This window comes from Hemiscyllium ocellatum, chromosome 16 (genome assembly GCF_020745735.1).
Source record: "Hemiscyllium ocellatum isolate sHemOce1 chromosome 16, sHemOce1.pat.X.cur, whole genome shotgun sequence".
NCBI classification, from domain to species: Eukaryota; Metazoa; Chordata; class Chondrichthyes; order Orectolobiformes; family Hemiscylliidae; genus Hemiscyllium; species Hemiscyllium ocellatum.
This window is the reverse complement of record NC_083416.1, coordinates 71,560,725-71,573,331: the sequence shown is the minus strand read 5'-3', so window position 1 is coordinate 71,573,331 and position 12,607 is coordinate 71,560,725. Positions and strand designations below refer to the sequence as shown.

Below are 12,607 nucleotides of genomic sequence, written 5' to 3'. Positions count from 1 at the left end.
ACCATATTAAACAATGTTAACCTGTCATCACCTGCTGTTTGCATCAAGCAATCCCAGAGTAAATCTGGTCAGGTTCTCACACTTCAGGATACTGGATGTGTGTCAGAGTGAGACTTACTGGGGAACTTCTTCTCTCTGGCGCTGAAATATCGCACTAGAAGTGTGAGCGCAGCAATTCAGTATTGAGACATGTTGCTGTCTTTCAGTGGAGACACTATCCCAAAGTGCTGTAGCTCTTGAGTGTACATGCCAACCCCCAATTTGATGAATACAGAGGGTTCTCGCTATATTCTTAGGTAATGCATATCCTTCCAGCAATATTAGAAGTAGATAACAATGATCATTATCACATTGAAATGTTCTAGGGTTGTAAAATGCACAATATAAATGCGATTTCTTCCTTTTGGACACCAACCTTTGGTCCATTTGAGCAGGCATCCAGTGGCCTCTGAGCACAGTCCCCCATTAGTATTGAATTGTAGAAAGAATTGCAGTGTAGGTCTGATCATAACAGGAATTACATGAATACTGCAGAACTGGAAACAGCACATAACAAAGCACCTCAACAACCAGACACAGATGACAATGATACTGGGCTGTCAACCTGAAGGTTATGAGTTCCAGTTTTATCATGTCAGATATTTTCTTATCAATCTGTTCAGTGATGTTATTACACAGTCTGGAACTTGAACCTGGGTCTATCAGGTCAGAGGGAGCCACTTTTCCATATAGCCTTTAATCTAATTGTGCTGTAGAGAGAAGTTGAACTGCACAATGTTTACATGAATGCCAGAGAACCTGCTGCTAATAGTATTTTTTTAATTAACTATTAGAGAATGATGTGTGCAGATCTGGTCTCCAAATTTGAGGAAAGATATTCTGGCTATTGAGGGAGTGCAGCGTAGGTTCATAAGGTCAATTCCTGGAATGGTGGGACTACCTTACACTGAAAGATTGGAGCGACTGGGCTTGTATACTCTTGAGTTTAGAAGACTGAGAGGGGATCTGATTGAGATGTATAAGATTATTAAAAGATTGGAGACTCTGGAGGCAGGAAACATGTTTCCGCTAATGGATGAGTCCCGAACCAGAGGACACAGCTTAAAAATAAGTGGTAGGCCATTTAGGACAGAGATGAGGAGAAACTCCTGTACCCAGAGAGTGGTGGCTGTGTGGAATGCTCTGCCCCAGAAGGCAGTGGAGGCCCAGTCTCTGGATTCTTTTAAGAAGGAGTTGGATAGAGCTCTCAAAGAGAGTGGAATCAAGGGTTATGGAGATAAGGCAGGAACAGGATACTGATTGAGGATGATCAGCCATGATCATAATGAATGGTGGTGCAGGCTCTAAGGGCAGAATGGCCTACTCCTGCACCTATTGTCTGTTGTCTATTGTCTATTGATGTTACTTTGTGGCTTCAATCATGTGTTAACAAACCATGTGTTACCTTTTGATACTCTCCGAAGCATATTCTTGCTCCAGTATATAGTGATCTTCTCAGTGCCCATGGAGATGACCACTAAATATGGGACCAATGAAAGTCAGTCATTTCCTGAGAATAACCACATAAAGTATCCTAGGTTTGTGTTTGGTCATTCTTCCATAAATGATGGTAAATCATGATAAATATAAGCATCATTGTACATTTAATTAATAATATTGGTTATACCTTTTCAACTGGATAAAATTCGACCAAGAAATTTCTGTAATTTAAGGAGCAAATACTTAGAGATGTCTCAGATACATCTAAGAATAATATGGAATTTTAGCTTTCCAAATATATACTGGGACTGCCATTGTGTAAAGAGGTTGGATGGTGAGGAATTTGTTAAGTGTTTTTGAGAAAATTTTCTTTTTCAATATGTAGGTGCAGTTTCTAGACAAGGAGGAAACGTTGATCTTCTCTTGGGAAATAAGGCAGGACAAATGACTGAAGCATTTGTGAGGGAATACTTTAGTACGAGTGATCATAATTCTGTTAGTTTTAAAATAGTATTAAAGAGGTTCAGCTTTGTATAAAAGTTAAAGTTCTTAATTAGCATAAGGCAAATTTTGACGGTATGAGACAGAACCTTTCAAACATTGAATGGGGGAGTTGGTTTGCAGATAAAGGGATGACTGGCAAGTGGAAAGCCTTCAAACATGAGATAACAAGAGTTCAGAGACATTATGTTCTTGTTACAGTGAAGAGTAAAGTGGGTAAGAGTAGGGAACAATGGATAAAGGCTCTGATTGGAACCTCACTATCCCTAATCAGTTTTTGCTTCTCCAGAGACATGTAAATCCTATCTCTCAGAATCCCCTCCAATAACTTACTCACCACTGATGTGCTTCTGAACCTCTATAAAGCACTGGTCAGACCACGTTTGGAGTACTGTGTGCAGTTTTAGGTCTCATATCACAGAAAGGCTATACTGTCCTGGAGAATATTCAGAGGAGGTTCACAAGAATGGTCCCAGGAATGAATAGCTTAACATATGAAGAATGTTTGAGGAGTTTTTGGGTTTATACTCGATGGAGTTTAGAAGGATGAGGGGGGATCTAATTGAAACATAGAGAATACTGAATGGCCTGGACAGAGTAGATGTTGGGAAGATATTTCCATTGGTAGGAGAGACTAGGACCCAAGCCTTGGAGTAAAGGGAAGTCATTTTAGAATGGAGATAAGGGAAAACTTCTTCAGCCAGAAAGTGGTGAATCTATGGAATTCATTGCCATAGAAGGCTGTGGAGGCTAGGTCATTGCGTACATTTAAGACTAAGATAGAGAAGTTCTTGAGTATCAAGGGGATCAAGGGTTATGGGGAGAAAAATGGGAGAATGGGGTTGAGAAATTTATCAGTCTTAAAGGATGGCAGAGCAGACTCAATGGGCTGAATGGCCTAATTTTGGCTCCTATGTCTTATGGTCTTATTGGCTTGTTCATAAGTCAATAGTTCCCATGCTTCTCTTAGCATTAGCCATCCTCCGTGGCTGTAGATGACACAAATATCTCTGGGTAATGGTACAGAACAATAGATGAATAAAGATATTGACGCTCTGTTCGAAGAAGAATAAGAAGGAGGCATGTGTTAGATAGAAACAACAGAGATCAAGGGAATATCTTCAAGAGTAAAGGTGATGTTGGGTCATTCTTTAGATGGAAATTAGGCGGGCAAAAACGGGACCTGATTTGGTCTTGGCAGCTCAGGTTAAGGATAATCCAAAGAGACTTTACAAGTTGAAAAAGAGCAAAAGAGCAACTAGGAAGAGAAAAGGGCTCCTTAAAGATCAACAAGGCTGTCTATGTGTGGAACCACAAGATATGGGAAAGCTACTAAGTAAATACTTTGCCTCAATTTTTACTGTGGAGAAAGAAATGGAGGCTAGGGAACTCGGGGAAATAAGTATTGAAGTCACAAACAGTCCACATTACAGAGAGGGGTGCTGGAGGTCTTAAATATTGTAAAGATGGATATATCTCCAGAACCTGATCTAATGTAACCTGGCACGGTGGCTCAGTGGTTAGGATTGCTGCCTCACAGTGCCAGAGACCCGGGTTCAATTCCCGCCTCAGGTGACTGACTGTGTGGAGTTTGCACGTTCTCCCTGTGTCTGCGTGGGTTTCCTCTGGGTGCTCCGGTTTCCTCCCACAGTCCAAAGATGTGCAGGTCAGGTGAATTGCCCATAGTGTTAGGTAAGGGGCAAATGTAGGGGTATGGGTGGGTGGCGCTTCGGCGGGTCAGTGTGGACTTGTTGGACCGAAGGGCCTCTTTCCACACTGTAAGTAATCTAATGTACCCTGGGACAGTGTCAGAAGTTAGGAAAGGAACTGTGGGGCCCCACCAGAGATATTTGTGTCATCTACAGCCATGGGTGAGGTGCAAGAGGACTGGAGGAAGGCTAATGCTGTGTCATCATTTAAGAAAGGCTTTAAGAAGAAACCTGGGAACTACAGACCTATGAGTCTGATACCAGTAGTGGGTAAGTTGTTGGAGGGGATTCTGAAACATAGAATTCACATGCTTTTGGAGAGACAAGGACTGATTAGGGATAGTTGAAGACATAATTAAAAAGAATAAGGGTAATGCAATGATATTTTCTACATGGACTGTAGGAAAGCCTTTAATAAGGTTCCACGTGGCAAACTGCTAAGTAAAGTTAGATTACATAGGGTTCAGAGAGAGCTTGTCAATTAGATACACAATTGACGTGATGGTGAGAAACAGAGGGTGATAGTGGAGGACTGTTTTTCAGACTTAAGGCCTGTGACCAGCAGTGTTCTGCTATTAGAGATCAGTGCTGTTTCTACTGTTGTTTGTCATTGATATAAACAATTTGCATGAGAACTTAGGAGTCACGTTCAGTAGGTTTGTGAATGAAAACAAAATTAGTGGCTTGGTCGGCGGTGAGAAAGGTTATCTCAGATTACAAAGGGATCTTGGTCAACTGGACCAATGGGCTCCAGTGTGGCAGTTGTAGCTTAATTTGGATAAATGTGAGATATTGCATTTTGCTAAAGTGACCTAGGGCAAGACTTACACAGATAATGGTAGAACCCTGAGTAATGTTGTCAAACAGAGACCTAGGGGTCTAGATACATAGTATTTGCAAGTTTTTACATGGTGAAGAAAAAAAACATGCTTGCTTTCATTGAGTATAGGAATTGGGATGTCATGTCACTCTTTTGGAGTGCTGTATATACACTGTAGTTCTGGTCACCCTGTTATAGGAAGGATATTATTAAATTGGAGAGAGTTCAGAAAAGATTTACTGGGATGTTGCTGGGATTGGATGGTTTGAGTTACAGAGAGAGAGTAGATCGGCTGGGACTCTTTTCACTGGGGTGTAGGAGGTTGAGAGGTGAGCTTATCGAGGTTTATAAAATACTGAGAGACCAAAATAAAATGAATAGCAAAGATTTTCTCCCTTGGGTCAGAACTAGGAGGTATATTTTTAAGGTGAGAGAGGAAAGATGTAAAAGGGACCTGAGGCCCAACATTTTCGCACACAGAGAGTGGTTTGTGTGTTGAATTAACTGTCAGAGGAAGTGATAGATGCAAGTACAGTTACAACATTTAAAAGACATTTGAACACGTGCATGACCAGGAAAGGTTTAGAGGGACATGGGCCAAATAGAGGCAAAAGGGACTAGATGGAGGAAGGGTCATTTGACCCAAACATTGACTCTGATTTCTGTCCACAGGCAGAGCCAGGCTCACTGAGCTTTTCCAGGAATTTCTGTTGTTTGTTTGGAACTAGTTTAGTTTGGCAAACCTGGTCTGCATGGACAAGTTGAACCGAGGACCCTGTTTCTGTGCGTTATGACTCTATAACTCATTAACAAGCATCCTTGTATGTTGGCCTTATGTTTCAATAGAAATATGACTTCCTCACTTTCTCTAACAATTCATTAAAAAAACATGCAGTTCCGTCAGCAGCTGAGTGAACCAGTAAAGAGTCATGCAATCTTTTACAATGATGGAAGGAACGATTTTTTTTTGATATCCTCGTGGTGCATTTTCCAAATGTCATTCTTAGTATGGATGTGAGTCATACAGATCAAACCCCTGAGGTCACTGTTGATTAATGGCATTTTGATCTATTGGCAACATGAGTAAGAAGTAATAAGTTGAAGACGTTTAGATTTCATGTTGTCATTTTTTTCATCCCAATCTGCCGATACTATTCTTGTAATGTTTTTAATTATTCCAGGGAGCAAACAGGGAACAGAGAGAACATGGAGTGGCAAACAATCTTCAGAAGTTGTAAGTACAAAGATTCCTGGGTGTCAAAATATATTCCAAAATTTTAGCATTTATTGTTTGTAAAATTCCTGTCTGATGTAAAGAGATTCAATGAATAATCCATTATAACAAATAGCCAATTTTTCTTTCTTTCAGGAATTGAGTGCTTCAAATGAAGGTGATTCCATTATTATCTATGCACAAATAGCAAAAGTGCAAGATCATTAAACTTTAGAAGTCACAGGAGATGCATGGACTTAGATATGGAAAATGGAACATTTCTTTTCAGGAACTGATTTTCTTACTTCTCAGTGATTGAAGCTTTCTTTTTTGTGTATACACTCTGACTTTACATAATCATTACATCACAGATTTTAAACAGTAAAATTGCTTGCAATAGAAGTCATTTACAATTATATAATTTCACTTTGATTTCAACACTCCTTCTCCTGTTCCTTGGATGCTGCCTGACCTGCTGCGCTTTTCCAGCAACATATTTTCAGCTCTGATCTCCAGCATCTGCAGACCTCACTTTCTCCTTTCAACAACTCAAGCAAATGCCAGGCAGGAAAAAGCTTTGTTACAAAAATAAATAAAAATATATTTTAAAAATACATGGTTTTTCTGTGAACTCAAGTAATGCTTCAGAATTATAGAAAAAAACGTGGTGACTCAATGATGCAATATAACAATTAATCTTTATCTAGATGGATCACGATTGAATATTCATCCTTTAATAGCCACCAATACTAAACAGATTATTCACCTGTTGTAGGCTAAGAAAGTTTCACAAATCACGTGTTTGTAATGTTAACGAGTTTTGAGAAGATTTGTAGCTCAGGTTGAGGTTCTGGATGTAGGTTTGCTCAGTGAGTTACAAAGTTCATTTTCAGAAGTTTTGTCACCATACTCAGTAACATCTTCAGTGAGCCTCTAGACAAAGCCATTCTTTGTCTGGAGGGTCACTGAAGATGTTGCCTAGTATGGTGGCGAAATGTCTGAAAATGAACCTTCCAGCTCAGCTAGCAAACCTACATCCAGATTGTCATGTATGTATTTTTACACACGGCAAGCTTTTCTCAGGTATTCTGACAAATTTGTCATCACTTAAATGCCTTCCAAAGGATGCGTCCCCATGTTGTTGTTTGAAGGATCATTGAAGCTTTCAACCACAAGTAATGGTGCTGTTGCCTCCTGCCACACTGGAGTTAACATAACTCTACCATTAGACAATTCTCCAGGTCCATATGAGTCAATTGTAGATTATCAAACTCCAACATAACATTAAGGAGTAGCACAGATTTATCTATCCCCTACTATTTCATTTCCCACAGAAATATCTCAGGTGGGAATAGGAGAATTAGGAGATGTTTTTCCCCTGTTTGGAGTTTCATGCAATATGAGACAGAACATGGAAATGATTAGCTGATGTCCCATCCAATTTAAAGAGTGAAATATCCAAAATAGAGAATAAATCACATTGTGCTGTTCAAAAGCACTAATGTCAATTCTTTACAAATCACATTTACAGTAAGATGTCCTATTTTGTACGAAAAGCAAAATTCCTTAGAGTGAACAGCAAAAATCCTGTAACACAACAGTTGCATTTTTGCTTGTTATTAGCTGAGCTGGTGGTGGCTTTGTCAATGTAACAGTTTCCTTTTGGGACTTCTGTCATCTCCAGCTCTATCCTGGATTAATCCAAAACACTCCTGGCTAGCTCCCCTCAAGCTCTCCTCTCTGTAAATTTGAGGACATTGAAATCTCTGCGGCTTATGAACTAGCGTGCAATAAATTCTGTTCACCTATATTCACTGACCTCCATCAGCTCCCAGTTATGAAACACTTCTGTTTTAAAATTATTGTTGAGCCTTTGAAATATAAAGATTGCAAATGTTTCATGGCGTGATATAAAGAAAGACGAAGAAGCAAACCTTTTTACCAAAATAAAAAGATATCTTGTTACAAAACAAGATATTAGAGCAGTGAACGAAAGGTTGATCAAAGAAATGGGCATACAGGGACATTTCAAATTGAGAAACAGAAATAGAAACAGAATGATGGAAACATTTAAGGAGGGAATTCCAGAGTCTAGGATATTGGCAACTGTAGACCTGGCCACCAAAGATCAGCAGGCTACTGAATTCCATGACAAAGTAATGATCCTTAATTGAGCAAAATATCTCTCAAACTATTAGTAATTGGAAGAGTCACAAAATAAAATGTATGAGGAGAAAATGAACTATAATGCATGAACTTGATTGGCAGTCCTTAGTCAATTACTATTCCTACATTTGAACCAGCTTCTCAATGAATACATGCAAGATAAAGAACTCCAACATCACTTCAAGGTTTTGTTAATTTCAAATTGAGTTTTTAAAGCACAGCAGTTACACTTTACATTTTTATATCGTCACTCTTAGTATGACAGATTTCCCATTCTTAGCCCAAAGAGTATGAGGTGGTACGATATCTGTCTTTAGAAGCCAGTCTCTGACCTATTGGAATCAGCACAATACCTCAGGAAAATCGAGGTTTGTAGCATTCATTTTTCTTTGGACAGCACGACACTTCTTAAACTATGAAAATGAAATTCATAGCACACTTCTGGCACAAGGTTTACCAAAGTATTAGTGCACTCACACCTCATGTCTGCGGGTAGCAAATATGAAATATGTTAATCATGGTGCCAATCAACAGATGAAATTAACTTGAAACCAGCACTGTCATGTTCACATACAGCACAGCCTCCCAAAGCTGAACATGCAATCAATAGTAGGAAGGATGCCATCCCCACTCCTCACACCTTACTGACACCACAACGGTCACCACTCATATCCCTATTGTGCTGTAAGCAGAGATCAACTAATTATATCTATATATTGCATTATTTATTTTCCTGTTGCTGCAATTCTATGACCATTGTGTGTTTTGCTATACATGTTGTGGGGTAAGTTAGCTCAGTCAATTAGGTGGGCACAATGTTATGTAGAATAGCACCAAAAGCATGGATTAAATTGCTGTACCAGCTGTATTAGTTCATGGAACACTGTCTCCTCACCTCGCTCCATGCTTGAAATAGAATGGTGCCCTTCAAGCTAAATAATTACTTGTCTCTCTTTGTTAGATGGAGAGATGCCTGGGGTACCTCTGTACTGATTACCTGATTAATTACTTGCATGTTATGTTAATTGTATCCACAATCTATAAGTTCTAGACATGTCTAGTGTTTAAAAATTTTGATAATTTAATGCCACTTTAGACAAACCAATTGTTTCTAAATATGAATGGCCTTGTATAGCTTTGTCTTGGAATTGTCTATGTCCAGGAGAATGAAGAGAGGTCACACTGATTAGGACAAAGTGCTAGAAGAGAGAGGAGGGGGAGAACTCGTTGTTTTTATTTATTCATTTGTGGGATGTGGGCGTCGCTGACTGTCTGGCGTTCTTACCAGTAGACCGTACCCACAGACTGTCTTTGAGAAGCAGATCTGCTGGGAATAAGTTGATCATTCACTGTGATGCTGCACTCACCTACATTTCTTGTCAATGGTATGTTTTCTAATGTACCAGACACTTGGATGTGCACACACATCAGCCATTTTCTGTCACCTTTCCAACAACGTCCATATGTAAATGCGAAGTGATGATGCAGTTAGACTGAATGATGCCTCTATAAGTGTCATCTAACAAAGAGGAGATGGTACCACTTCCCCTGTGGACTAGAGGAGATTCTTCCTACATTGGATGTTTTGAACAGGCCACTGGCACTGACCTATGCTGCACTTCAATCCAGGCCACCTGGTTCTGATGGGAGCCTGGACTAGAACATCCAGCGAGTTAGTGATGAAGCTTCGAGCCTGTTTCTCTCTGAGTCTGAAGTATTTCCAGGAGAGGAAGGATAATTAAACCAGCATAAACCACCTGATGTTGCAGGCTTGCAGTGAGTAAAAAGTGTAGCATTTAAAGATGGTACCCTGTCCTTTGATGCTGGAAATCAGAGTCTAGATTAGAATGGTGTTGGAAAAGCACAGCAGGTCATGCAGCATCCGAGAAGCAGGAAAATCGACATTTCGGGCAAAAGCCCTTCATCAGGTATAGAGGCAGGGTGCCTGCAGAGTGGAGAGATAAATGAGAGGTGGGTGGGGGTGGGAGAAAGTAGCATAGAGTACAATAGGTGAATGGGGGTGGGGTTGAAGGTGATAGGTCAGAGAGAAGGGTGGAGTGGATAGGGGGAAAGGAAGATAGGCAGGTAGGACAGGTCATGAGGGTGGTGCCGAGCTAGATGGCTGGAGCTGGGGTGAGGTGGGGGATGGGGAAATCATCCCCACCCCCATTCACCCATTGTACTCTTTGATAACTTCCCCCATCCTCCTCTCTTACCTATCACCTCCATCCCCACCCTCATTCACCTATTGTACTCTATGCTAATTTCTCCCCACCCCCACCACCCTCTCATTTATCTCTCCACTCTGCAGGCACGCTGCCTCTATTCCTGATTAAGGGCATTTGACCGAAATGTCAATTTTCCTGCGTCTCGGATGCTGTCTGACCTGCTATGCTTTTCCAGTACCACTTTAATCTGGACTCTGGTTTCCAACATCTGCAGTCCTTGTTTTTACCCAGACCTTGATTTTAACCCTACTGTGAATCCTCTTGCAAGGATGCCTGCCTTGAAGAGGTTTTCCTCCTCTCTCTACAAGAATCTCAGTGAGTCTCTCTCTCTCTCTCACTACAACCTCCAGGTCACCTCCTCTGCCCTGAAGCTTTTCAACCATGTCGTGAAACAGACTCGCTCCTCATTTCCCCTTCCCCAACCTCACCTCAGCTCCAGCCTTCCAGCTCATGGCCTGCCTATCTTCCTTTCCACCTATCCACTCCTCCCTCCTCTCTGACCTATCACCTTCATCCCCACCCTCCCATTCACCTATTGTACTCTATGCTACTTTCTCCCCACCCCCAACCCCCTCTCATTTATCTCTCCACTCTGCAGGCACCCTGCCTTTATTTCTGATTAAGGGCTTTTGCCTGAAACATCGATTTTCCTGCTCCTCGGATGCTGCCTGACCTGCTGTACATTTCCAGCACCACTATAATCTAGACCCTGTCCTTTGATGCTAGACGGTCCCAGAAGGAAAGTGTACCTCCTGACAACCAATCCCAAAGGATTGTCCTACTGTTCAACCCTGCAACAATTCACTTGTATATGTAATGAGCCAAAAACAGTGAGATCGTGAAAGAAGACTTAACACTTGCCGAAATAGAGGTGGCAACCTCCAGTATATCCAATGTCACATCGAGAGCCTGATCTAGAAGATTTTACTGTGTGTGGGTAAGTGAAAATTATGATGATGTATTCTCCAACTGTATTCCAATAATAACTAATAGCAATTGTTATCTGCTTTTTACTTTAATTATTTTATTTTTAAGTGGGGATTTTCCAAATGGATGCTGGATGTGACATGAATTACACAAGGTTCATCACATGTTTTTCTGACCAACTAACTGCACAGTTTGAAACATTGTGAAACAGACTTTAGCTGCAATCATCACAGGAAGTGGCGGAATGTTTTTTAACTGAAGAACCTTAATTCATTTTGAAGGACTTTGTTGGAATGAGGCAATAACTTTGCAAGTTGTTTAATTTCACTTGTTTATCAGTTCTGAAGTACTAACCATACTGAGGAAATATTATATTGTTTTATTTCAGGTTTTTCTCTAATATTATTCTCTGTGTTTTTATTATAAGCATGTTTTATTATGCGTAAATGTTTTCTATCGGAAAATAGACTGAATCTCTGAAACCAGTTGCTGTTTTCTCTTCAGCATACTGTCATGTGTTTTAATGCTAAATTTCTTAGCATTTTCACTTTGACTATTGTTGTATCTATCAAGTGCAGGTGGACAGCAGCGATTCAAAAAGACAGCTCGGCACCATCTTCTCAAGGGCAACTGGGATGGGCAATAAATACTGGCCCAGCCAGTGACATACACATTCCATGAATGAAGAAAAAAATTACCACTGTTTATTATAATATACAGTTGAATCACTTTTGAGGCTGTTGCGGCACAATGGTAGTGACCCTACCTCTGAGCTAGGAGGCTGAGGTTCAAGTTCCTCCTACTCCAGTGTATGTAATAAAATCTCTGAACAGGCTGATTCGAAAATATCTGCAGTGGTAGTGACAGGGATTATTTCCACATCTAGGCTCCTTTTCACAGTTTGCAGGAGTTTGCATTGCATGGTGGGTCAGTGGTTAGCGCTGCTACCTCACAGCACCAGGGGCCCTGGTTCAATTCCAGCCTCGGGCGACTGTCTGTGTGGGGGTTGCACATTCTCCCTGGGTCTGCAAGGGTTTCTTCCGGGTGCTCCTGTTTCCTCCCACAAACCAAAGATGTGCAGGTTAGGTGAATTGGGCATGCTAAGTTGCCCACAGTGTTCAGGGATGTGTTAGTTCGGTGAAAATGTAGGATGGGTTTGGGTGGGATACTCTTCAGAGGGTCAGTGTTGACTTTTTGGACCAAATGGCCTGTTTCCACGCTGTCAGGGTTCTATTGAATTCTAAATTACAACAATGGAACAGTTTAATAAAATGAAAAATTGTGGACCAATTGTCCATTGCTCTTCCACTGCATTTCACAACAAATGTCAGCATAGGACAACTTAAAGTATTTGAATTGCATTAAGTGTCAACATCACAGATAAGGCAGAGTAGCTGGAGTTCAGAAGCTGCAAGTCAGGCTCCAGAATGAATGGGACAACATTCAAATTTCAATTGAGTGATTTCCTGTAAATAATTTTGCATGATTATTGAAAAATTGCCAGGATCAAATGTGAATCTTGAATCACCCAGTGCAGACTTCATGACTCATTAAACATATCACC

The 12,607-nt window shown here is 40.7% G+C and overlaps 1 protein-coding gene across 2 annotated transcripts in view; it reads left to right on the top strand.

The window, feature by feature from the left end:
- Nucleotides 1–6,293, top strand: part of LOC132823261 (uncharacterized) — a 67,445-nt gene extending 61,152 nt beyond the window's left edge. For both annotated transcript variants that reach the window (XM_060836913.1, XM_060836912.1), the window contains exons 16-17: nucleotides 5,691–5,743; nucleotides 5,879–6,293. In XM_060836913.1, coding sequence (XP_060692896.1) covers nucleotides 5,691–5,743; nucleotides 5,879–5,950 — 125 coding nt within the window. In that variant the 3' untranslated portion in view covers nucleotides 5,951–6,293. The remainder of the gene's footprint in view (nucleotides 1–5,690; nucleotides 5,744–5,878) is intronic.
- Nucleotides 6,294–12,607: the final 6,314 nt, after the last annotated feature.